This window comes from Nelusetta ayraudi, unplaced genomic scaffold (genome assembly GCF_046127955.1).
Source record: "Nelusetta ayraudi isolate G7.1 ecotype Tasmania unplaced genomic scaffold, CSIRO-AGI_Nayr_v1 ptg000005l, whole genome shotgun sequence".
NCBI classification, from domain to species: Eukaryota; Metazoa; Chordata; class Actinopteri; order Tetraodontiformes; family Monacanthidae; genus Nelusetta; species Nelusetta ayraudi.
In genome coordinates this window covers 3,529,308-3,555,105 of record NW_027466055.1, presented here as the reverse complement: position 1 = coordinate 3,555,105, position 25,798 = coordinate 3,529,308, and the positions used below count along the sequence as shown (strand labels likewise).

General features: G+C 41.9%; 3 protein-coding genes across 5 annotated transcripts; 1 reads left to right on the top strand and 2 right to left on the bottom strand.

The window, feature by feature from the left end:
- Positions 1 to 473: 473 nt before the first annotated feature.
- On the bottom strand, positions 474 to 2,514 carry drc8 (dynein regulatory complex subunit 8). 2 transcript variants are annotated; one of them, XM_076049938.1, is made up of 7 exons: positions 2,399 to 2,514; positions 2,132 to 2,207; positions 1,794 to 1,866; positions 1,616 to 1,692; positions 1,122 to 1,182; positions 888 to 954; positions 474 to 693 (listed from the first exon to the last, which is right to left on the bottom strand). In XM_076049938.1, the coding sequence occupies exons 1-7, from the start codon at positions 2,421 to 2,423 to the stop codon at positions 575 to 577; spliced, it is 498 nt and encodes a 165-aa protein (XP_075906053.1). In that variant the 5' UTR covers positions 2,424 to 2,514; the 3' UTR covers positions 474 to 574. The 2 variants fall into 2 exon arrangements, with proteins under 2 accessions (XP_075906053.1, XP_075906059.1); XM_076049944.1 differs by having other exon boundaries at positions 1,122 to 1,164; positions 2,399 to 2,513.
- A 1,109-nt stretch (positions 2,515 to 3,623) lies between these two features.
- Positions 3,624 to 6,980, bottom strand: cgref1 (cell growth regulator with EF-hand domain 1). 2 transcript variants are annotated; one of them, XM_076049927.1, is made up of 7 exons: positions 6,759 to 6,980; positions 5,829 to 5,934; positions 5,499 to 5,573; positions 5,155 to 5,228; positions 4,860 to 4,984; positions 4,601 to 4,702; positions 3,624 to 4,391 (listed from the first exon to the last, which is right to left on the bottom strand). In XM_076049927.1, exons 1-7 carry the CDS (start codon positions 6,766 to 6,768, stop codon positions 4,164 to 4,166), a joined length of 720 nt encoding a protein of 239 aa, XP_075906042.1. In that variant the 5' UTR covers positions 6,769 to 6,980; the 3' UTR covers positions 3,624 to 4,163. The 2 variants fall into 2 exon arrangements, with proteins under 2 accessions (XP_075906042.1, XP_075906033.1); XM_076049918.1 differs by having other exon boundaries at positions 4,601 to 4,705; positions 6,759 to 6,966.
- An 8,559-nt stretch (positions 6,981 to 15,539) lies between these two features.
- On the top strand, positions 15,540 to 25,417 carry LOC142903983 (potassium channel subfamily K member 2-like). Its single transcript, XM_076049905.1, has 8 exons — positions 15,540 to 15,742; positions 15,879 to 15,991; positions 16,553 to 16,643; positions 17,024 to 17,141; positions 17,670 to 17,830; positions 19,508 to 19,694; positions 19,832 to 19,971; positions 22,258 to 25,417. The coding sequence occupies exons 1-8, from the start codon at positions 15,551 to 15,553 to the stop codon at positions 22,585 to 22,587; spliced, it is 1,332 nt and encodes a 443-aa protein (XP_075906020.1). The 5' UTR covers positions 15,540 to 15,550; the 3' UTR covers positions 22,588 to 25,417.
- Positions 25,418 to 25,798: the final 381 nt, after the last annotated feature.

The following is a 25,798-nucleotide window of genomic DNA, read 5'->3' as shown; positions in this document are numbered from 1 at the left end:
AGAACACATTATTTAACCGTTTAAATAATGTTGAGGGTCCAATGTGACCCATTCTTAACATTAGAGAGTAAAAACACCCTAAAACATTTATCCTCTGACTTTAAGTTGACTTCTAATGGTCACATTTCAACTTTTTTTTTTAAGTTGTTTTAAAGTAAGTTGTTCTAGGTATATTATGACCATCACAGTATCTACAGGTGAATTGCTCTCTCCTGCCACTACACTGTTATATTTTAAACTACAGGTGTAAAAAATGTTCAATAAATTGTGACTAGTTTAGTTTAATCGATTAAATTCTTAATCGGCAATTAGTCGATAATCGATTAATTGTTAGCGTCTCTAATTTCTAACTTGTATTACAAGAGCAAACGGCTATTCCAATGTCACAGGACATGGATGTAGTGCACAAAGGAGGTCAAGTAATGATACAATTCAATATATCGACCAAATACAATAAAGACTGAATTACAGACTGCTGTGAAAACACACCGATGAACATTTATTCAATGCAATAATAAAGCAACATTACATGCTTGGCTGAAAGACTTTGACAAGTTCATATTGCTGTCCCACTCTACACTTCAGTATCAACGGTCAGTTGGCCAATGAAATCTTTGTAATAGATGTGGTTGTTATCCTGGTCGGCCACAGCCGTCAGCATCTCAATCATCTCCTCCTGGCTAAATGGCTCACCTGTATTTCATACAGACACAGCACAGTTAAGGTAACAGGGAATACAAATTGCACTGATATAGACACAAAGGTAAATGGACTGTTCCATGGAAATAAAGGGATCATAACACAACACTTAGTGCAAACACAATTAACCTTTAGCCAAATGATCTCATCTGTCTTTTGTCAGAGTGAATAGTGAAAGCTTCTCCAACCTTCCTGAGTCATGTACTTAGTCAGCTCCTCTGACCCCAAGTAGCCTTTCTTGTTTTTATCCAAAACCTGGGAACACAACACAGTGCACTTGAATGATTAATCATTAACAGTGTAGCCGTGCGACTACTCTTGAAAGAATGGCCCTGGGAGCTCAGACCACTCTGAGTTCAGAATATGCACAGTTGTTGCAGCTTGAAAAGCACCCTGTCGGAATAGCTGTGAAATTGCATTACCTCAAAGGCCTGAAGGAGAAGGTCATCAGCGATGGGGGGAAACCTAACGTACACACAAACACTGTCCATATTTGTTTTGTCTTGTGTGCTCAATTCATAGTGCTGACAAGTTCAAATAACGTACGCTGTCAACAAAGTCAAGACTGTCATATGTACCTAAAACCAATCATTCAATTGACACATCACCTCGCCCTCTTTATGACTTATTTCTGCTTTGCAACCACTTCTAGAAAATCTGTTTACATCCTTACAAGCGTTTCAAAGCACTTAACGGGTTTTAGTCAACTAAGAGTGATTGTTAAGGTGAAAGAAATTATAACTATAAGGATTAATTGTTTTTGAATTCAGAAGCAAATTCATGTCAAATTTCTAATTTCTCGTCTTCTACACTTGTGTAGGTAGCAAGTAGTGACGTCACTCATTTGTGACACAACTCCAACCATAGAAGTTTTATTCATGTGGCCTCAATGCAACAGAAGGAGTCGCTATCTCACTTGTTCTCTAGCAGGACTTTGGTCATGGCAGGCAGGAACTTGTCCACATGGGCAAATCCTGCATGGTCCTCTTCCACCTGATGAAACAGCCATATTATTCACACATATAATTTGTTCTGCAGTGATTCAAATAAACAACACAGTTTCAAATGGTAACAACATAATCATTGTTTCTGACCTGGCCGATAAAATCATGAAGATCTTGTTGAGTGGGGAAGCAGCCAAGAGAGTAGATGATTGTGCTGATCTCCCTGCAAAACAGACATTTTAAATTTTTTTTGATATACATTAAAATGTGTTTGTGGTGATGCTGATCCCCTCTATTTGTCACAAAGACAAAGGCAAAACTGTTGTGTTTCATGTGAATAGAAATAAAAGTGGAATTTAAAAAGACGCTAACTGTAAATTACAGTATTAAACAAAATGATCGTCTCATCTGTAATCCTGATGATTATAACATTTTTAACATATTCCTATTGATTGATTGATTGATTGATTGAGAACAGTGTAACTCACCGGACATCCACAGTGTTGTTGGACTCATAGTCAAATGCTTCAAAAGCTTCCCTAATTTTCTTTTGAAGATCTTGCACTATGTGACACAAAGTTGAAGGGTGACAGTTAACTCAGACTGACTCAGTGTTCAACATTTCAAGCAGGGAATTTCATAGGGAAGATGGTGTCATTGGATAATCTCCCTGTCTTGTAGGTGGTGTGCTGATTGTCATTTGTTTAAGAGGCAACACAACATGGCCAGTATTCAAAATTCAACTTTCTACAAACCTGCTCCTGGTCTGTTTTCAGCCATGTTTGCTTCACTCCTGCCAGGGCCGCTATAGTCAGCTCTGCAAAAAAAACAACAACAACAATATGATATTGATGTTAATGATGGGTGACAAACAGTCAACCGATTCTGACGGTATTAATGATACAGGCTAGTCTAGAATTTTGAACATATTACATGTTAATTTGAAAAGCCCGCTCTAAAAAAAAAAAAAAAAACACTTTCCAATAACTACACACTACATCATGTATAAATATAAATCATATTTATGACATACTCATTGGTATGTAGTTTATAAACACAGTTTAAAATGTTTTACTCTTCATTACTAAGCTCATCTATAGCAAGCTTAATGGTTGGTGAATGTATTCGTAGATGTTTTATATAAACTCACAAATTTATTTTCCAATAGATTTTAAAACTGTGTTTATAAACTACATACTACCTAATGAGTATTCGTGACAGAAACATGTTTTTTTTTTTTTTCTTAAATGATGCATTCAGTATTTACTAATCCATAACTAATGCTTAATAGTGTGTACTTATGATAAAGTGTTACCAAAAGAATTGTGGGAAGACCCTGAATGCGTAGAGCAGAATAGTTGTGCCGCTCCGGCGCCGTCGTTCTGCAGTCAGGGTTCGAGGTTCAGGGTTCAGGGTGTTGTGGAGCCGTTGCCCGGGGAGACCACATGCAGAGTCTGTCCGTCCTGTCCCGTCTAGTCTGGGGGAAATCCTGCAGCCTCGCCGATGTCAACTTGTCCGCAAGTGTGGTTGTATATTTTAGAAAAAAGACCTTTCGTTTTTTGTTTTTTTTTTAACTGTCACTTTGGTTCAAACTAATGAATCAGTGGTTTGTTAAAGATGGCACCAACTTACCACCAGGCCAGCGAGCTTCTCCGCGTCTCCATCGACTGACTGATTCTGACCACGTGATTCACCCACTCGCCAATCAGAACGGAGTTTTGTAAGCCCTCTGGTCTGAGCGGTACTCCAGCTTCTTTTCCACCTTTCAGAGCCCCTTAAGAATATATATAAGTGTATGTGTTGTCACTGACTCATAGACTGAGGAGTAAGCTATTCTAAAATTAGGCTCTCCACACTTTTGAGAACACAAATATTGTGAAACACCATTACAACCTGGATTGAAATAATTACCAGAAAATAGACCTATAATAATTCCCAATTCAGCATTGCTGACACAAAACACTGAGGAGTGATGAAAAGTCAGAGTAACAAGTTTATTGCTCAGCAAAATAAGAAACCATCATTTTTAATTTGGCTTTTAGATGAAGAAATGGTCAAAACAAGATTACACAAAAATTGTACCAAGTATTGTAAACACCTTTAAAAAAAAATGTGTAAAAGTCTAATCTTTAATTACAGCTGTGGTCTCTTTCCTTGTGGTTTCTCTGATGTTGAAGTATTGGCGGTTCTAATCAGATACTAATTGAATTGAACAACTCATAGGCCCTACTGTAGTTTTAACAGGTTCATGTATAAGTGCATCCAAAGCAAGGGCACTGCCTAATAAAAGATTATCTTTCCGACTTAAAAATTAAATTAATGCTTTATGATATTGCACTTTTTCAAGTCCCTGTTACGCCTCTACAAGTCTTCAAAATTGAAAATGCCTCCGTAGGAAAAGTTTTTTCTCTTCCGACAGATTCGTTCATGCTAACTTTCTCAACAGTCTGCTGAATCTGCTGTAAGGCTCTCAAGAACAGTCTTCAGGTCGTTTGCTGCCAGAGCACTTTGATTTCGTGCTCATATCTCCGGCTGCCCCTGGTGAACAGGCACTTGGTGGGCCTGCTCTTGCTCTGCAGCTGGGACTTCTGGGATTTGTTGTCCATGTTGTTCATCTTCCATGGCTTTCACTTCCACTTCAACTTGCTGTCCTTCTTGAGGCTGTGTGTCCACGTGAGTCTCGTCTTGCTGCTCCTGCTCTCCTGGCACCTCATCCTTCTGTTGAGGTTCCCTGAGATTTTCTGCATCCTGTTGAAGTATACAACTTAAGTCATATAAAAAATGCTCAAGTCCCACACTTTTAAATGGAGAATATGATATTGTAATAGTATGGGGGGAAAAAGTAACTCTCACAACAGCATCACAGTTTCCTATGGCTATAAAGTCATGTCGAATGACAATACTACAGAACCGTTCATTAGGTCTGTACTACGTACGGAGCTATTGTGTGACAGTACCTGTGATTGAGGTAAAGGAGGAGACAGCAGCTCAGATGGGGCTAACAGACCGTCCTGGTTCAAATCCTGAGTCTGGAGGAGAAAATCTACCATCGACACAACCTTCTTCCTCCCAACACACACACACACACACACACACACACACATCAGACAGACACATGGATCAGAGACACAGGCCAAACAATAGCACAAATAACAGCAAAACAAAAAGGCAGAAAAACCTAATACTCCGTGAAAACCCACAGCCACTGACGCTCACCTTCTCACTGGCCTGTGCTTCAGGTGCATGATGGGTATTATAGTCCGAAAGTAATTTCATCATCTCTAAACCATCAAGAAAGCCGCTGCGATCAAAGTCAAAAAGACGCAGCAGGAGGAAAACCTCTGACACAAACAAACAAAGAAGCAAAGGAGAGTCATTCATTAAAAATCAAACACATCATGCACTGTCATATGAAAATGTTGTACTTTGATACAAGCACTCATTTCACATCAACCAATGACATTTCAAATGTTTCTTTGCAAAACAGAAGCTCAGGCAGAAATCTATCTACCTTGTTCCCATGTGTTCAGTTCTGGTTCAATTTCACTGTCTTTCAGACTGGAATGAATGAAACTTTGCAGCAACCTGTTGTTTAGATCGAAAAACATAAATATGTCACATAATCCATTAACAATTTTTAAATACAAGTCGGTTATAGAACAGAGTAGCTGCACAGTAGTGCAAGTCACGCAACGCGTGATCACAAAGTACAGAACTGTGAGCTAGATGAGGTAGAGTTCTACTGTAATCTTATCGGCGTATGTTGCCGTTCACATCACTTAGCACAACACAGCAGCCAAAGTCCACAATTCTGATACAAAAAAAATCCCAAGACATCCTCAGTGGACCACTCACCTGCGGTCCTCCTCACCAGAGCTGAAAGGATTAGCTAGTGGAGCTCCACTGGGTTTGGAATCTACAGCTTCATCCCTGGAGTAGTTAAACATCACAAAATGTGATTTAAAAAAAATATATATTTCTGTACATTCACATATTCATTTAACATCTTCAAATTTTTTTTTTTTTTTTAATGTTAAATGTGGCTTCACTTCCTATCAAGCTGTTTAAATTTGGATCACATACTTCTTAAAACACCATTACCACAACACTTAGCGTGTGTGTTTATGTTTCTGCACATGGTAAACCAGTAGAGAGAGAAACTTTTCTTCAAATTCTCAGGATTACCTGTGTGTCGCAGGCTGTCCAGGAGCAGCCAGGCACAAGTGGTGGAGCATTAACAGCACCAGGACATATATTACCCATCTGCCCAGTTGAGGCTTCGTGGAAACACCTACAAGCAGAGCAAAAGGTTTGAACTGCAACTCCTTCAGATAGAAGCACAACAATCAGGGTGAGCCCAGTGACATCCTGTCTTATCTACAGACTTTAACCCTTGAGTAATAACTAGAACATCTACAACATCAACGGACTGACACACTGCAACACTTGACAGCATTTCTGGAATCAATCATAAATTCCTAATGCAGGCCAACCAAAGGCTCATTGTGTCCTTGCAACAACAAGTCAATAATGTGTAAGAACAATGCAATAGCCACCAGGTTAAGGTGGATACGCGACATATTTTGTATTCAGACAGAAACAGTCATAATAATATAAACATGGCAGAGCTGCAACCCAGACGCTTTTACAGGCGCATTGGATAGTGTGCTTCATGTATGGCAAATGTGATTGAGAAAACTGAAAGGCACCTCACAGAGTCAAACACTGAAGAATGAATGTATTTGTACTGTGTGTTGGTCGGAGAAAATGCTAGTGAGAATCAAGCTAGGTGGACAACAGACTGACTCGGTTGGGACGCACAGACCGCTGCAAGGCAGCTAGCACCGCGGCTCACAGGACACCGACCCCTCACTGCGTGATCGATGCAGCTTTTAAAAGGCCCTCATTTACAGTAAACTCGCATTCATTCCCCCCGTCGTATTGTTACACAACACGATGCCAAAAATAAACAGCAAACACGAAAAGGAGCCTTGATACAGCGCATACGATTAATGTATAACTCCATCTCTGCATGCAATAAAGGTGTATAAATGATTACGTGTAGCCCGCCAGAAACATATTCCCCATATCGAAACACGTTGACGGTCAACCTACCCGACTGCATAGTTGCTGTGCGGAGGCTGGAAGTGCGGTGGTTTAAAGGTTCATATCTGGAGTCGAAACCTTCCACCTCAGCCCCGCCCGGTCCGCACTGCGCACCCGGCCTGCCACGGTGTTTTGGTCGACGACTGGATCCACGTGGAAGCTGCTCACAGCCGCTGTCGTGTCGTGAGTCTGCGGCTGCGCGAACTCACCGCCTCCTCTTCCTCCTTTGTGCTCCTCTTTGCGGGTTTTTTTTTCACGCCCACGGCCACGTCCGCCGCGGCGTAGTGTGGATTGTAAAAAGAGACTGTAGAGAGGATCCGGAATGGCAGAGAGAGAGTGTGGAAAAGTCTGAAATGAATGACGCTCTTCTAGGCTTAAATATAACATGAGCTAATCAGCTGGGGATATTTACCAAGTGCACGGCAGTCATGACAACATCTGGTCACATTTCCATCCATCCGTCCATTTTCAACACCCGCTTCCTGAACTCAGGACAATTTAGGGTTTCCAATTCACCTCAAATGCATGTTTTTAGACTGTGGGAGGAGGCCGGAGAACCCGGAGAGAACCCGCGCAGACACGGGCAGGAACATGCAAGGTCACGTTTACAGCTACACTTAATTACAAAGGCTCGAAAGTGAACCACTGCTGTTTGACCGCCAGATGTCCCTGTAACATAGGGTGAGGAGCTTGAGTGGAGCCGTTGCTCCCCCACATTGAGGGGGCCAGCTGAGGTGGCTCCGCTCGGGCATCTGTTTAAGGCTGAATTTAGGGTTAGGGTTTCGGGGTTCCTCATATGCTAGAAGCCCCATATTTGGTGTGGGTGTGTCTTGAGGGATCCTGATGAAGCGGCAAGTGGGCCCATGTCTCTAGGACAAAGTTGACCTTTGACCCTCATAGACTTGCATTGAATTAGGGTTCGCGATAAGGCCAAAGCTAGGGTTAGGGTTAGGGTTAGCTGAAATTAGTGTTAGGGTTTCAGAGTTCCTCATGGGCTAGAAGCCCCAAATTTGTTGTGGGTGTGTCTTAGGGGCTCCTGATGAAAAAGCAAGTGGCCCCATGTCTCCAGGACAAAGTTGACCTTTGGCCCCAATAGACTTGTATGGCATTAGGGTTAGGGTTAAACCTTCTCCCTGTGGAGTGACTTCCTCCCTCACGTCATGCAACTCTGAAAAGTCCCTGCGATGATTGGCCCACACCCCAGATTTAAAGCCAAAGAAGCCTTTACTTTTATAAGGCCAGTGGAAGTAGAGTTACTGTATAGCTGAGAAATAACAAGGTTGTAGTTTGCCATTTCATCCCACAATTCAGGATAATTTCAGGATATGTTGTGTGTGTGAACAGCCCCTGGGAAGCGACAACACACAAAGAGCGGCACAAAAACCCAATCTTAAGAGTCATTAAAACGTTTTTTTTTAAATACTTTTTGATAAGCTTATTTAAACCATTGTTCCCATAATTTGTAGAATAATTCAGATTAAATCAATCATTGTAATAATTTAACATAAGATCAATTAAGTTTCTCATTTAGAAGTTCTCAACAACACAGCGGCATTTAAAGAGGACAGTGTCCACATGGTAGGCAAACATGCAAAGTGTGCCACTGTGTTATTGGATTACAGCTAATAACTTAATTGTTGCCCCCAAACACAAATGCCAGGAAAATAATTGGTTAATAAACGGAACAGTGATAAGAAGTAATATAAGGAAGGCATCAGGAAGCCCAAATGTGTGCTTCCCGATGCATTGAATACATGGAAATAAAGAAATATAATAATGCAACACTTATACAATGTGCAAATTGTATCAGCATAATAAAGGCTTTCTGTTTGCTGCTTCATCATAACTTATTATTATTAAAAAAAAAAGATGATTTTTTTGAACCAAAAACAATGATTTTTAGTGAATATCAATTTTTTTCTTGACTGGCAGGTTACCAACAATTCTTCCCGTGTGTGTATGAATAACTTCTAGGTTTAAAGATCTGCTGGATGAAAGAATGACTTACGACAGAATTTCACCGTCCTGCTGAGCGCAACAGTTTAGGCAGTTCAGACAGTTCCAGTCTCATCATGATGGGTTTTGTTGATCCTTACTGAGATCCTGTCTTCAGGACTTTGTATGTGTCTCATACACATAAGAAGTCCCTTAATGAAAGTAAATTCAATTACTGAGGCTGTAAAATGTACTGACGCACTCATATGTTCCACAGTTTGTCAGGGGAGTGTTTGTCCACGCGTAGGAACCTCTGAGCAACACACCTGGGAGCTGGAACAGCCAGTAACGCCTTTATGAGTGCACGTGAGTTGCAAGCACAATCACGAGCAGACAAATACACTTTTCCAATGCGTGACTCTGGAGTGACACACCACAGCTTCCTGCTACACAAACATCCGACCCACACTCGCTTACAGGAACGGAGATTACACGATAATTGTTAGCATGAGTTTAGTGTGTGTTGTGTGTGTGTGAGAGAGAGAGAGAGAGAGAGGGAGGGAGGGAGAGGAAGAGAGATAAAGCTTCTGGTTGTCTGAATAACGACAATTCTTTACCAAACACACTTGATTCTCACGCACAGCACTGCAAAAGACAGAGTGCCGGAGACATGGTGCAGAAAATTGGACCATCAGGCAGCAATGTTGTTTGCACAGATCGCACTTCACAACGCCTGTGCGTGCCTGTGTGTGCGCAATGTGTGTTTGTGTTTGTGTTCTTCCATTGACTAGTAATACAGCAGTGTGATTAGGCTGCTGTGTGATGATCCAGCTTCCAGTCACAGATGTTGATCTATTGTTGAAGACAGTTAAGTCAATGATCAGCTGTTAATTCCTGTGATGCACTCTGCATTCTCCCCTCCAGATGCTCCACATCTTACTGCTGTAGTCCCATTATATATAAATAATATAACCAACATATTTTGGTGTTACAATATGTTGTAGGATCAACGGTGCTCTTTTCTTTTTGAGTGTCACCTGCTGTTTACTGCAACTTGTTCCCACTTCCCAGCACACTGTCACGCAACTGCATGGCTCTGTTTGTCTTTAGCATAGCTCAAGTGCATTCACATGCATACTCACAGAGCGTTTACACTGGCCGACCCCCCCAACACCGTTCCCCACTACACACGTACACACCAGTGCAGGAGCCATCCCCCCCATCCAGTTATGTAACACGGATTAGGCCCAACTATTGTGGGGCCTCCATCGCAAAAACTACAGCGGCTATTTTTAACACTGGACCCCAAAATAATATCAACAGACGTTCACCATAACAATACCAATATTAACAGTCACCGCTGAATATGAACACGCCCTCCTAATGCCAATATCCACAACATGGGCCTCCTATTAGTTCATTGGCTCACATGGGAAGTTGGTTGTAGAAAGATGTGCACATTAGAAAGACATGCAAAAGCCATGAGTGCAGTGTAGTGGCCTTGGATTCTGAATGCCACTCATAGCAACGGCCCGATGAACGAGCTGTTTCAATCCAACAGACGACTCCATAATCCCACAGCTCCCAGTTTGTGATTCTTACGTGCTGGTTAGCACTTGTCCCACACAAACTAATGACATGAAAGTTTGCAAAAAGTGTGCAGTCTTCTTCACTATATACTTCAACACACGCACACACACACACACATGCACACGTGCGCGCGCGCGCGCACACACACACACACACGCACACACACACACACACACCTTCTTAGACACAACATATATGAAAACATTAAAAAGTGGCAGTAAGGGGACAAGCATTTTGCAAAGCCTCTAAATGTGTAAACAGATTAATGTTTCAATACGCACTTTGTTTGAAAAAGCTGCTGTCACATTCCACAAAGTAATTCCTCTGGGGGTCAGGTCATTGCAAGTGGAAAAACAGAGGAAGCGATAATGCTGTTAGTGCGGCTTCATATATACACAGGGCACAGCGGCACAGTGGGCAGTTCCGCTTCAGGAGCCTATAATTGCAGCTTGGTGCCTCGCCAGGAGACGATGTCGTGAGGACGGGTCACTTCTCCACAGGCATGTGCATGAGCACAATCAGCTGTGTCACGCTCGCATTCTTAGGCAAAAGTCTGAATGTCCATCACAATGTACAGGTGAAAAAAATCAACAGCTTCATATACAGATCCCAGTACACCGCAGTTATCCGTCATTGAAAACTTTTGGGGCTAGAAACCAAAGTTCCATCGAATTCCTGGCAGATCTGAGTTTTGCGGTTTCAAAATCTATATTTTAGACAAGGTGAATATTCTATATGACTAAGAAAGCAGTAAAGAATCAGCATCACTGTCTAGAGAGTAACTTGAGTCGCACAATTCTGAACATTTTTTAAAAAATGAGTCTTGGGTCCTTCATTTCTACTCTCCAGAGTGTCAGAGTACAGACTGCTGGTTTTGAATATTTCACTTGTTGTTCAATGCCTGCAGACAAGCTGCCGACTGCTAATAATAGATGATGTGAAAATAGTCTGAAATGAGAGTTCTATATTTGGTCACTGCAATATAAATTGACTGTGACGAAGTATCAGCATCCTTGATTATCATAGACCAGGCCGACTGCCATCATAAAGCAATCAATTTCTAAATTAGCTCCTGCCGTGTCAGACAAAACTTATATGCAAGCAGCTATGCAGACAGAGGCATGCATACACAACTGAAATAATATTTTTTTATCAAGTGTGAGTCATGTCTTGTTTTACATCATGGACCACCGTGTGGAGAGAACCTAACAAATATCCAAACAATAAGAAAATATTGAAATATTTAACAATTGCACACAGAGGAAGTCTCTGAACTCTTGCAGACCTTTGATGAAGAACATGTGCAGCAGGTAACACACTCTGCACTGACTGACCCAGACCTGCTTTCAGGTGATGGCCAGTCTGTCCAACCATCACATTCAGTTCTTCCCCGAATGGTCTGTGCCATCTCCATGCATGAGTTTTAGGGCTGAGCACCACATTATTTAGAACCCGTGACTCAAGTTGACTCCCATTGGCTAGGGTCAGGGTTGGAGTATAAAAAATACAGTTAGAGTGTAAAAAAAAAGTTCATTTTCATAAAATTTACATCAAAGCAAAAGTCATCAATCAAGCAAAAATATGTGAATTACCAGAAATGTGCTGTTCATGGTGGTCTCAAAGAGACATGAACAATGCCGCTGTTTATTGTGCAGCTAATCTGGCTGAATTGTTATGTAGCTCTGTGTTACGTCAAACAGAATTGTTTTTGCTGCGGTTGTATGAAATTAAATAAAACGTGTCGTAAGTTTTACAACCAGCTCAATATTGGACAATTCACTCACTCAGAACAGCAGCACACATTTGGCCACATGAACAGGCCGTTCTAAGTGACAGGCCTCTGTCTCACACACACACACACACACACACACACACACACACACACACACACACACACACACACACACACAGACAGGTAGGAAAGCACGGGGGCTGCCAAAACAAACACAACAATTAACCCAGACACGCTCAGGCAGCGAATGCCGCAGTCTCAGTCACTATCTTTAGCTGCATAATTAGGCGTGTAATGAATGTTTAGATATTTGAGTCATTAGAGGGGGTTTAAAGTGCTATTAAGATCTCATCAGGACCAGAGGCAGAGTGCAGGATGGATGGAGAAAGGAGGGAGCATGGACAGAGAATGAAGGAGATTCAGAGAGAGGCATCTGTAAGTAGACAGATAATACCAGATCGTTTTCATCAAGCATGATTCAAGGAGGAAAAATGCTCAGTCAACTAAAGATAGAAATGAAAGATGAGCCCAGAGAGCAACTGAGAAATAAAGGAAAACTACTGACTGATTAAACCTGCCAGTGCACAATGAGACCTCAATAACTTTACCTGAACTTTCCTGAAGCCCTGAATTTTGAAACACACTTGTAATCGTCTTTCTCTGACTATGTGATCAAATCCATCACAACAATATTACCATGACACTGTTGTCTGTGCTAATGAAGTTAAATGTTTAGGTTTAACACAACTATCATGCAAATTGGAAAGTCAGCAAAATTCCCTTGATATTTTTCTTATATTTAGTTTAAACAAAAGAACAGAGACCGGCAAAAGTGAACAGCAAGCGATTCACCAGATGTAAAAATATATATTTTTAGTGAATCTTCAGTAGTTTAATGCCACCTCGGTGCACAAACAGATTACTCTTCATATTACACCACCGAAAAAATGCTGTTTTTCTCCATCTCTTGTGTCTTTTTTTTCTATGATGTTTTCATCAAAGCACATTAAATAGGAAGTGTGGACTTAAACAGTGACAAGTGTAAAATGTGTCAATATCCTTGGTCAAATAAAATGTGTATAACCAGAGAGACTGAGTGCGATAATGAACCAGCTTTTTATTCACACGGTTGGTTTACATTTCCTTGACTGGCCAAACAAGTGGAGGACATTTCCATTGCACTACTGGCAAACACTGACAATCAGCTGATTAAATATGGGTTGGTTTTTGTTGCCAGTGGAAAGCTCCTTCACACAACATTCATGTCTGGCAGATGTCAGACATGTAAAATATCATGCCCTCAACAGCAAGCAGATTTCTGACAATGTGGATATTATTGAAAACATAATACATCGAATTAAAAAAACAATTTTCTACAATGGAGCATTTCTTTTATACATGAATTATATTGCAACATTGATGATGGTGGCACTTTCACCCTGAGCAATCCGGTTACAAGGAAACAGCTTTGAGGAAGCACAGGAAGTTGTGACACCTTGAGACTGGTGTCCGCCCTGAGACTGGGAGGTTGTGGGTTCAATCCCCGGTCAGGTCATACCAAAGACTGTAAAAATGGTCCCCATTGCCTCCCTGCTTGGTTAAGAGTCAAAGCATGTAGATGAGCCTGGAGGCCGCAGTTCTATCAGATACTTTGATTGGGCATGATGTTTAAAGGTAAATGCATGTCAACATCAGCAGGTGTAATGTAGTAATTTTAAAATCAAGCTAAAAAAGTGGCTGGAACCCCCCAGCTCTGTCAGCACTAATTCTATTTTGTATGTATGGGCTTAGTGTTCTTTGTTACTTTCTTAGTGTCAGTTTCTAATTCTTTTATCGTTTTATTAATTGTTTGTATTTTTTATTTTTTTTTGTATTGGTCATTGTATTGTGTTATGTCTTCTGATCGACCAGGGACTGCAGATGGAAAATAACCTTTGGCTAATTCTGGCATATTTGCATGTACATGTTCATCAATACGCACTGTGCCTTTTAAATAAACAAATAAAAAAAAATGGGGAAATATAACCCTGGCTTAGTTAGTAGTGACTTAATACAATGCCTGTCACACAATTCTTAGGTTTGATGCAGCCATAATGTACTTGCAGCTGACTTCTGTTGTCTCTTCAGATCCAGAGTCCATGTGTAGTAGAAGCACACAGGTCAAAACTTCACCTAAATGTTTCTTCCATTACAATATTAATGGGGAACTCAAAAATGTAGCTCCCTCAGTCTTTGCCTTTGCAGTGTTGGAGGCCACCTCCCCACGTCCTGTGCATCCAGCCCTCCCCTCATTCTCCACCCATCCCCTCCTCCTCCTTCTCCCCCCTGATATTATTCCACTGGTGAGCTTGGCAAGCGAGAGTGCACAGTGTGCAGCAGATGCTGGAGAGCGAAGTGAAGAGGAGAGGAAAGCGAGGAGAAGGAGACCGCGTTCTTTCAGAGACTGGTGGATGCAACCAGCGAGTGAGGCTCCGCACCGGCAGCCGATCAACAGTTACATCAGAGAGAACCGCTGAGCTCCAGTCCAGCGCTGCAGGGAGGAGGAGGAACACGTTCACTGTAGGTCCTCGTAGCATGAGATGAGGAGTGAAGGGGAGCCGTCGGCACTGGAAAGTTAACAGCAAGGAGTAAGTACAACAAAAATATCTCAGTCGATTTCGGTTCATGGTGTGAAAGTGTCACTGTTCGCTTCTATTGTGCTGCTGCTGTCTTTTCTTCACTAGGAGCCACTCAACACTTGTAGCTGGGAGCTTGTGTATTATGTCCCATAGGTCTTGCATAAGTGGTAGTCTGTGCATTATTATTATGATATTTCCTTTTCTTTTTGCACAGCTGCTCTTTATTATTGTGAAACAATATTTCTTTAATTAGAATTGGAGAGTTGGCATCATAGTAAATTGTGATTTTTTTTTTTTTTAAATTTCAGGTTACTGCTTTTTAAACTATGTGTTTGTAGGAAAAAGTAATGAAATACCAAAAGAATGGCCTTTCTAAACATCCTGAAAGAAAATACAAAACTGTTCTTGGCTTGATTACTGTTACACGGCACTGCAGTCAGTTGTGAATAGGGAAATACGATTAATAATAAGTCTAGAACTAATCCCATCTCCGTCTGTCCCTCCCTGCTGGAATGTCAGTTTATTATAAATATTTAAAAAAGATAATGAACTTTAAATGTCAAGTGTTTATTGAGTCATGGTTACGCTGTGAGTTCTTATCACCAGTATCCATTGTAAGGCCCCAAAAAATCATGTGGAGAAGGGAAATAACCCAAAACTTATTGCTTCAACTCTCATATTGTATAGTGTGATCTTCCAGTGGAGATACATACACATGTTGTCACATTAATCTACACGCGTATTTTAAATTAATCATCAGCATGTGTGCTGCAGTTTGAATGTGGACTAAATGGCAATATTTCACTTGTGTTCCCTTGTGTAAAGATTTGAATTTGACATATTTTGACAATTACAAATACAAGGATTTCTGAAATTAGCAGCACAAATGAGTTTGACCACAGAGCAGAGCCAGGGAGACGAAATAAATGTGTTTGGGGAGGAAAAAAATATTAATTTTCTCATATTCATCGACAGTGGCAGCTCCGGACTTATTGGACCCGAAATCCGCTGCTCACAACACCAATCCCTGCCTCTCCTTCACCACCAAGCCATTCACAAAGGGACCTCAACAGGAGAGGGAGGCGAGTGAGGCGAGCGAGGAGAGTGAGGGAAGTGAGGTGAGTGCACATTCCAAAAGTCTTTCATGACTTAGTTATTTCCAGAGGAGGTTTTTGTCCTTTCGGGTGCGATCCGTGGTGACTTCAAATGGTTTTGTTACAAATGTGATTTAAGGAAACAATTGAAATGTTGCAGGCTGCTGCCACCGTCATGAAAAGGAAGAGGGTGTCCGCCATCTTTATATTGGTGGTGCTGTACCTGGTGATGGGGGCAGTAGTCTTCAAGTCCCTGGAGCAGCCTCACGAGAGGTAGGCAATACAAAGACCACAGTGAGAAGAGAACTTTCCACATCTGAGGAGTGTGTATGTTGTTTGGTGGTCTAAATATGCAACAGTTGGAGTATTATAATTGTGCATTGTTGCTGCCAAACACTGAATACTTTACTAGTACTAACCTTGATTGAACAATTATGTATGACTGAGTTAGGGTTTGGGGGGTTAGTGTTAGGGGTTATTGTTAGGGTTGGGACATGGTTAGGGTTAGGTGTGGGACTAGGGTTGCGGTTAGGGTTGGGATTAGGGTTGGGACTAGGGTTAGGGTTGGGGCTAGGGTTATGGTGAGGTTGTAGGTAAGGATAGGGTTGGGGTTACTATTGGGAGGGACTATGATTAGGGTTGGGTTTAGGGTTAGGACTAGGCTTGGAGTAAGGGGTGGGAACTAGGGTTAGGGTTACGGTGGGGTTGGGGGTAAGGTTAGGGTTAGGATTGGGATTAGGGTTGGGACTATCATCTCTGTTACAAAGGAGGTGAACAGTGATATAAAACCTAAAATAACATATGAGATCATCCCACCGACTTTCTCCATGACAGTGCTCAGCGCTTGGCCATTCTGACTCAGAAGCTGGAATTTCTGTCCAGACACTCCTGTGTCAACCAGAGCCAACTGGAGGAGCTGGTTAAGGTAAGGGCTAATCTCCCATGAGAATACATTTATGAGAAATTCAATTTATCCTGAACTTAGTTGTAATGCAGCGCAGCAGCTCTGCTTTCAGCACCATGGACAGTTCCTCTGCTTTCGGGAAGGAATCAGTTTTTCCAGAGGTTTTCACCTTAATCTGCAATGTTTTTTTTCACTCATATTCACCTTATTTAATCTATATTTCATTACAGTGGCAAACACAGAAACCCAAACACTTCACTGCACTGCACAGCCAAAATCATGTGGCCCACATGCTCCCGATAGATTTGTCTTTAACAATAATTTGAAATGGTCTCGGTGTGACCACTGATGCTTGTGTGAAACAGAAACTGCAGAACTAAAAGTCGGCTCTCCCCTTCCAGCAAGTGGTCTCTGCAATCCGTTCAGGGGTGAACCCCGGAGGGACCTTGACCAACCACAGCAGCCTGTGGGACCTGAGCTCCGCCTTCTTCTTTGCTGGAACTGTCATCACAACCATTGGTAGGACTCACACACACACACACACACACACACACACACACACACACACACACACACACACACACACACACCGTCCGATGTCGTATGTTATTTTATGAATGTGCATTTTTCAGATGTGGTAAATGCTTTAATATGAAGTAAGGTGCCACGTAAATAATTCCACTTGTATTCCTTAAAGGAAGTAGATGTGTTGTGTTGTGTTCATAAGCTAAACCCTCTTAATGACACTGTTATGGTCAGTTATGCAACACGACTTCCTGCTGTTTAGCTGAAGGGCTCAGTGGCTCCACATCTGCTGCCAGGATATAATCAGTGCTTCATGTCTCCATGGCCATTGATCCACCTGCTGCTGCAGCTGTTACTTCTGCTCCACCAGAGAGTACATCCTAAACAAAATGAGCAGAAAGTTCACGTGGAAACTTTTTCTTTTTTTAAAATCTCAAGCTGGAAAACAATAACACACCTCTTACTTTGTTGTTTGTAATTTATGTGAACACGTCTTGACACTTCATTCTGTCCTCTGTGCAGGTTTTGGGAACATCTCTCCGCACACAGAGGGTGGGAGGATCTTTTGCATTGTCTACGCTCTGCTCGGAATACCTCTGTTCGGCTTCCTCTTGGCTGGTGTGGGCGATCAGCTGGGCAGCATATTCAGCAAAGGGATTGGCAGAGTGGAGGAAATGTTTGTGGTGAGTCTAGATAAACATGCACAAATTTCATTCCGATACGATTATATTTATTTTTCTGATGAGTTGATCCAAGAATGCAGTTTATGTTATATTACATTTAATCCAGTATTTTGAAAGGCCTCAAATGCATGAAGCTTGCAAGTCAAAGAATCAGCCTAAATTCAATTACGGTGCCAGTTGAAATGGTCAAATTGTGCCTCAAACGTAGAGAATGTATTTCCAGTTCTCCTCTTGTTGTCATGGTTTCTAAACCATAAGAGGAAAAGTCAATGGCGGCTCAAAATCTTCAACTTCTATTGCACTGCTGCAACAGTGGGTAATAAGTGCACTGTGCCAATGGTCTATGTGGCAGCACATTTCAGCTGCAGTGCCAGGAAACGCTTGACCTGAATTTGCATTTGAATGAATAATTCTACAGATGAGAGAAGCACTGAGGTGCCGACAGAGTCTCGATCAAAACCCACACTGCTATAGTCTGCAAGTTGAGCCGAAACTAAGAGTTGGATGGGACAGGAAGCTGCTCACATGTTGCTCCAGTCAACAGACCTTCAGGGCAAATAAAAGAAGCATGGAACAAAACATTTGCTAAAGCTGAAGCACCAACTGTGAATAAATATGTTTTGGGTGCCGAATGAAATTAGCAGTCATTTAAATGTGTTTCTCGCAGTGATTTTCACACAATGACTGATTTTCCTTCCTGCTGCGCTCAGGATACCCGAGGGAGGCGGTAATGAATATTATGATGAGGTCGAGGACAAAAGTTCAATGAGCAGCCACGTGTTTGCTAACGCCTCACTGTTCTCTGTGCAGACTGCATGAGACTGAAAGATTATCTTCAATGTAAATGCTCCTCACTACTGCACCCTAGGCACCAGTTCCTAGAAAAACGCTTTAATTGCTCGTTGTCTTGGACTGTTTTACTATTTCACTTTTAAGGCAGTGAACATGTGGGTGAATTCAGAATGTAAAAATGTTTTACATAGTTTATATCAGCAATCTTCATTTACAGGTCATTACAATTGTAGCATGATATGAAGCCACATTACCAGTACTGGGGATACCTATAGCAGCCATTGTGTGCACAGCTGAGTAAATTGCTCATTTAAAAGTAACCTAATTTATCATGACATCTAAATACTCAACTAAATGGTCACTATGTTTTTACTTTTCTTGATCTTGTACATGCAAGTTAATAATATTTTTTAATGTGGTTATAATAGACTATTTAAAAAGTTTAAGATGCTTAATATGTGTTTATAATGTATTTGATAGTCCAATTTAAATTGTTGTCATATTTTTCCACTTGATACAAAATTATGTTTTTATTAGATTAGTGTCCATTAGATAGGAACGGACAAGAACAGACAAATTCAACATTCTCTGCTATTCTGTTTATTGTGTTAAAGCAATTATTAGGCTGTTATGATACTGAAACCAAATGAGAAGAAGAACTTGCAACAGGTAAATTAGTCCCGCACCTGATTTAGGAATCTGCTTTTAGTCATGTTTTTGTAATTTTAGTCATAAAATCTCAGCAGGGACAATGACACAGTTATTGTATTGCTGTTGGCACACAGTCAAATAAGGAACAGCACTTTGTAGATGGAGGCAGATAATTTGCTATGGTGAAGAAGAAGATTTTCTCTCTACATCTGATGTTCTGTCTCTGTGCTGCAGCAGTGGCCCATCACACAGACAAAGATCCGTGTCATCTCCACCCTTCTGTTTGTGCTGTTTGGCTGCCTGCTGTTTGTGGGACTTCCAGCTGCCATCTTCAAACACATTGAGGGATGGTCTGCACTTGAATCCCTGTACTTTGTTGTCATCACCCTGACCACCATTGGGTTTGGAGACTTTGTGGCAGGTACAAGCACAGGGCCACTGGTTAAAGACCAACACACAGCCAGACACTTTTCTAGTTTTCTCTCTGTGTATCACACCTGTAGATCTTAATTCCTGCTCTGACTCATGGTCATTGTTTCCATCTGTTGGTGTGTCCAGGCGGTTCAGAAATAGAGTACTTAAACTGCTACAAACCATTCGTGTTGTTCTGGATTCTGGTGGGACTTGCCTACTTCGCTGCCATCCTCAGCATGATTGGATACTGGCTCAGAGTCATCTCCAAGAGGACGAAGGAGGAGGTATGAGACCGATGAGGTTTTGATTTTTGTCCCTCGTGAACGTATTCTAGGTCCAATATTATGCAACTTTCACTGCAAAACTGTTCAAGCATGTCAGTGATCTCCCGAAAGGTAAAAGGACCACCATTTAGTTCATGAATTCAATCTTTTGTGATGTCACAAAAAGTACTAATCCCCAAGCAATACCTTTCCTTACCTTACCAAGTTAGTGGCAACACCTCAACCAATATGTTCCTTTTTTCACCCCTTTAAATCATGTGGAAGGCAAAGCAAAGCATCAATTTTAGCAGGGAACTAAACACAAAGCTTCACTGGGAGAAGCAGCTCTGGAAATGGGACTAATATGGGTCCTTTAACTTGTCGCAGGTTGTTTTTTTTTTGTCTCTTGTCTCTTGCAAGTTTCCACCACTTCATCTCTCTCTGCCTCTCTGTCAGCACAACTTATCCTCAGCTGCATGGTTACTGTATCACTCCAACCGCCTCAACTTTTGCCTTCTGCATAACTTCATTTCAATGATGAGACAGCTTTATAATCCAATTCACCGTGCACAATCTAAACACATAAACACACTCTTACTGTAGGCTATGATTGCAAGCATCTGACGGGGACGGGCGTAGAAATGTGTTTCTGAAGAGACACAGTTTGATGAATACGACCCGTACACACGTTTTAAGCATTTGGAACTGTCATCTTTGACTGATTCTCCCGACACATTGAGTGTAATTCGGGTTTGGCGGATGAATCGCAAAGGTTGCAGGAGATTCAGAGGTACTGTGACCAAATGCGTCAGGGATGAAGACCTGAGGCGGTTTTCACAACAACACCACGATGAGGCACGATGTCCCTGTTAGTTTAACATGATTTGATAAATGATACCGCTACTGTACAGTGGTGTTAACAGAGTGTCACACACTCTGTCACCTTTTATGTGTGTGTGTGTGTGTGTGTGTGTGTGTGTGTGTGTTCACGCACACAGGCACATAAGCTAATGTTCCATGGGCTGTCATGCTGAAGTCCTGCTCCCATAAATTAGTGTGTGGACGTGCGTGATGTCACTATCAGGTGTAGTTATATAGCTGCTGTAAAACTGGAGGTAGAGAAGCAGCAGGTTGCTTCCAAAGAACATTTAATCAGACAGCAGGACAGAATCTCGAGCGTGAGAGTCCCAGTGTGTGAGAGGTTCCGCGGCAGTCTGGAATACACACTTCCCGTCACTTGATTTAGGTATTTTTTTGTCCGAGTGTTCTGACTGAGAACAGCAAACAGCACTTGATTGGATGCATTAGTGGTAATTGGCCCGTCCTTCCAGTAAATGTCAGCTTTTTGCGTCATAATGAAACACACAGCTTGCTGACTGCCGTGATGTGGCTGTCGATTGAGTGGAGATGCTTTTTGATGACAGCAATAGAACATTTCTGGAATCGTGTTTGCCTTGCCCCTCCAGCCACTCGTGTCACATTCACTTCGTTCTAAGACTAACAGCCGTATGCTGATGTCATCAGTTAGTTCCAGCTTGAGAAGCACAATCAGTAAGTGTGACTGTGAGTTATGATCAAGTGTAACAACATCCACATGGTTCATTGTAGGAAATGATCACAAATCTTTTCTCTCTTTATTTTCAGCTGCCTCAGTGCCTCTTTGTGTAGGTGCAAATGTTCCAGTTATTAAAGTCTTTTACTGACGCCATCCTCATGTGCCACTGCTATTCCTCTCCTGTTTAGCAATTCTTGGAAAGAATGATTAAGAAACTACACAGGATCCCGTCATTTCATCTGGGGACCAAAACAAAAGAGAGAGTGATCTTTTAGATTGCACCCACTGAAGCACTTATTGGGTGGACTCATATGAAAAAGCTGTTTCATTTCTAAACTTCTAAACTAAAGAAAGCAGAATCTTGAGCAGTGGGTACATGATGCATAAAAACAGTTCCCTTCAGGGCAGTGACTGTTGAGTCATTTGAAAGTCCTGCTTTTTACAAAGTTGGGATTAGGGTGGGACATTTTTGATGAAACTTTTGGCCATGTTGATTCATAATTTATAATGAATGGGATTAAAGTGGACAGAATTGAACAGCCTCCCTGGATGTGGGTGATTCCCAGCGAAACAACCCAGACAGCGTCTCTCAGAGGCAAACTGTTGTTCGGTTCTATGTCCTTTTCTACTTTCCTATATATTTTGTCTCCCTTTGGTGATCTCTCGCTGTACCAATGCCGTCATCACAGCAGTGCTGCTTCAACAGTGCCCATGAACTCTGCGTCCCTTCACAATGTCACTGTCTCTTGCAGGTGGGAGAGATCCGAGCCCACGCGGCAGAGTGGACGGCCAACGTCTCTGCAGAGTTCAAAGAGACTCGGAGACGTGTGAGTGTGGAGATCTACGACAAGTTCCAGCGCGCCGCCTCCATCAAGCGCAAACTGTCCACAGACCTGGGGCTGAGCCCGCCGCCCGAGTTCACCCTGCCCAAGAGAACAGTTTCTGTCAACTTCACAGACGAACGGGGTGACAGCGAGAGGGAAGCTGCTCTGCAAGGCCTGAAGATCCCTCCGGCCAGATTGATCTCCAACGGTTTGGACCCTGAGTGGGGAGACATCTCCATCATCAAACACCTCAAGTAAAGACGGAAAAGAGCTTTCTAGGTCTTCCAGCGGCTCACAAACCAGTGGCAACTCGGCCAAATCCTGCAGGGTGGACGTGGCCTCAGCAGGACTTGTCTTCTCCTCGCTATGCTTAGGGACTCTTGCTCGAGGACTCTTTGCTGGATTTTAAGCTTTTTTTTCTTCACGACCTTCCAACAGTCCGACAAGGAGAAAGATTGGAACTTTTTACCAAACAAATGCTGATTTTGTTCAAAGTTTTAATTGGAAAACCAGCAATTTTGCTTTGGTGACTTCAATTTGGTGACTTAAAGAATGTCCACGATGCCTTTGACCAGGTTGCTTCACAATTTACCGATTGCAAGAGTCAGTCCCAAAGCTTGACAGCCATTAAAGGTGATTTTGGGCTGTTGACAAACGATGGTCGAAAAGCAAAATGTTGCAACATTAGAAACTGCTAGAATCGCACACTGGACTTTGTGGCGTGGGCGTGTGTGTGTGTGTGTGTGTGTGTGTGTGTGTGTGTGTGTGTGTGCGTGCGTGTGTGTGCACGTGTGTGTGTGCGCGTTTGTGTGTATGAAAGAGAGAGAGAGGCTGCGCTGTGTTTGTGATTAGCGGCTGATGAATGTCATGCAGCGAGGCTGTGAGAGGGGACATTAAATCACCAGTGAGAAGAAATGTCACCCTGTTGAGCTGTAATGTTCATTAAGCTGCAGACAATGAGATCATGTGACTCACCTCATTGAAAAAAAGGAGTCTGTTAGAAGAGTGAAGATCAATCCACAGCTTCATTGTTTAAAAGTACTCTTTCTAGAGGACCTAAGTGATTTGGGGTAATGTTGAAAATCTCCAAGACTGCCCTCACTCTCCCTTTACTGTTTTATTATAGACAAGTTTCCCGAAAACGTTTAATGGACATGCTGAGGTGAACAGTTCCCCCAAGTCACTTTCCTTTTTATCCTTTGACTCAAAGTGGAGTGTGTGCGCAGCACCTGCTGAGAATTAGTTTTTCTTCATGTGTTGTTTTCACCGTTACATTCCTACCTAACCATCTTTGCAGTGAACTTTAAGTTTCAGAAGAGAAGCAGAGGGACGATACAGTTTGCCAAGTGTGTCTCTTGTTCTGGAGGAAGAATCTGTCAAACCATAGCAGTGCCTTAAACTGTTTACTTTGCTGAGCACGTCAGGATGTAATCTCGCTAAATAAAGTGCAGCATCAAAATTTTCTTTGATTTTGAAAATTGAATATTCCATGTCCGGTCATCAACTTGGATATGGTGCTGTGGTCAAGGCTGAGAGTCCTGACAGTTGTGGGGCTGCATGTTCTCCCAGTGTCCCTGTGGAGAATCATGCACTTGGGTAATTAGGATTAAATCCACTCTCAGAGTTAAAAGTTGTCTCCCTTTGCTCTGCCTTTGCCCCCAGATGGCTGAGATGGCTGAGATAGCAGCACAGCGCATGAGAAGTGGGGATAGAGACTTGATGGAGATCTGGGGACAGTGTTGAAGATATTTGACTGGCCTCAGTGGACATGAGGCCAAATCTCTTCAACACTTTCTATTGGGACTGACTGAGCTGGTCTGTGTTTGTGGCTGGAAGCAGAAAGCGTTCACACATATGAATGATTTAGTTCCTCTTTGTGCCATTTAGAATATTTATGAGTGTCAGTTTGGTCACTTGCAAATGCTATTTTTTTTCTACTGCAGCAAGAATTTTATTTTTTCTTCTTGCTCTGACCATTATGCCATATTGCCAAAAATACACTATAGTTCCACACAGCACCAAGTGTCTGAAAACTCCCTCTCATGTTCATCATTGTCAGCTGTCATACCTCTGTTTTATAAACATGGACCTGTGAGTGAGTCAGAAAACGTTTACACTGTTGACATATGAGGAGTTTGCAACTGACACGTGTGGATTTTGCACACTGATGACAGCTCATGAAAGTTTCAAACGTTACACTGTAAGTACAAATCCAGTCTCACGGTGTCCTAGAATACACACACTGACAGTGAATGCACACACGCACAACCACAGTAATGGTTCTTGTTAATGTGTGTATGCCTGCCGTTAAAATTGCACTTTTTTACACAGCCATCGAACGTGACGACAGGTAAAAGCCTCGACAGCCAAGCAGTCCATCCAATCAGGAAGCTTTGATCTTGTTATGTGGCATTTTCAACACACAAACTCCTGTTGAACCCTTCAGTTTTTGCCAACACGCAGGATCAATGTAATCCCAGATTTTATTTAATTTTTTTGCTCTTATGGCTGAATTAGATCGATGACAATGCAGTGGATGTACTGACTGAAGTTTAGTTGTAGTTTTTAGCTTTGTATGATACCAGTATTTTCTTTTGTTTCCAACCCTGGAAGTAAAATAAATCCTCATGAGAATCAGAATGACGACCGGGGACAATATCTTCCACTTGGCCTCTTTTTGTAATAGTCCTGAATGACTTGAATCTTTGAGAAAATAATCTTCATTCCATAATTTTGAAAATCCTAGTGATATAACGTTGGGTCTGATGCCGAGACCCTGCTCTGACAGAACCAGCATCACACTGTGCTGTTCCAGGTTACACAGTCATCTTATCTTGCAGTGCTTTGTTGAAACTAACGCCTAGGCTTTTTTTTTTCTTTTGATATTTCCTGCTAGTGCGCTAGGTAGACATGTGTGCTTTCTCTGAGAGGGCTTGGGAAAAATGTATTTTTCTAAACTGTGTGAGTGTTGCTCGTCTTTCTACACTAATGTGAATCTGTGAGGATACATGACGATGAAAATGTCTGTAGAGCTTGTGTAGAGCTTTTTGTACAATATGTAACTTGAAAATACAAATCATATTTCAATAATCTTGTTTTCTGCGTTGTGTTTTTGGCGCTGACTTAAAGATATACATGGCGTTATCATCACAGGATCAAACCCAAACACAACCATCATTGAACATTTATTACTATTATTTACTGCAGGGTATTATTATTATTATTATTATTATTATTATTTTATTATTATTACCCTAATTTCAGCTAACCCTAACCCTAATTCAATGCAAGTCTATAAGGGTCAAAGGTCAACTTTGTCCCAGAGACATGGGCCCACTTGCTGCTTCATCAGGACCCCCTAAGACACACCCACAACAAATTTGGGGCTTCTAGCCCATGAGGAACCCTGAAACCCTAACCCTAATTTCAGCTAGCCCTAACCCTAACCCTAGCTTCAGCCTTATCGCAA

What these genes read in the sequence shown, in the direction of transcription:
- drc8 (XM_076049938.1), bottom strand. Translation starts at nt 2,423, where the DNA reads ATGGCTGAAAACAGACCAGGAGCAG. An exon ending in AACAACACTGTGGATGTCCG is followed by an intron (nt 1,867 to 2,131) that starts GTGAGTTACACT and finishes TCTGTTTTGCAG; the next exon opens with GGAGATCAGCACAATCATCT. An exon ending in AAAGTCCTGCTAGAGAACAA is followed by an intron (nt 1,183 to 1,615) that starts GTGAGATAGCGA and finishes AAATATGGACAG; the next exon opens with TGTTTGTGTGTACGTTAGGT.
- cgref1 (XM_076049918.1), bottom strand. An exon ending in GGACAGCCTGCGACACACAG is followed by an intron (nt 5,574 to 5,828) that starts GTAATCCTGAGA and finishes TAACTACTCCAG; the next exon opens with GGATGAAGCTGTAGATTCCA. An exon ending in AAGCACAGGCCAGTGAGAAG is followed by an intron (nt 4,706 to 4,859) that starts GTGAGCGTCAGT and finishes GTTGGGAGGAAG; the next exon opens with AAGGTTGTGTCGATGGTAGA.
- LOC142903983 (XM_076049905.1), top strand. Translation starts at nt 15,551, where the DNA reads ATGTGTTTGGGGAGGAAAAAAATATTAATTTTCTCATATTCATCGACA. An exon ending in CTGGAGCAGCCTCACGAGAG is followed by an intron (nt 15,992 to 16,552) that starts GTAGGCAATACA and finishes TCTCCATGACAG; the next exon opens with TGCTCAGCGCTTGGCCATTC. An exon ending in GAGTGGAGGAAATGTTTGTG is followed by an intron (nt 17,831 to 19,507) that starts GTGAGTCTAGAT and finishes TCTGTGCTGCAG; the next exon opens with CAGTGGCCCATCACACAGAC.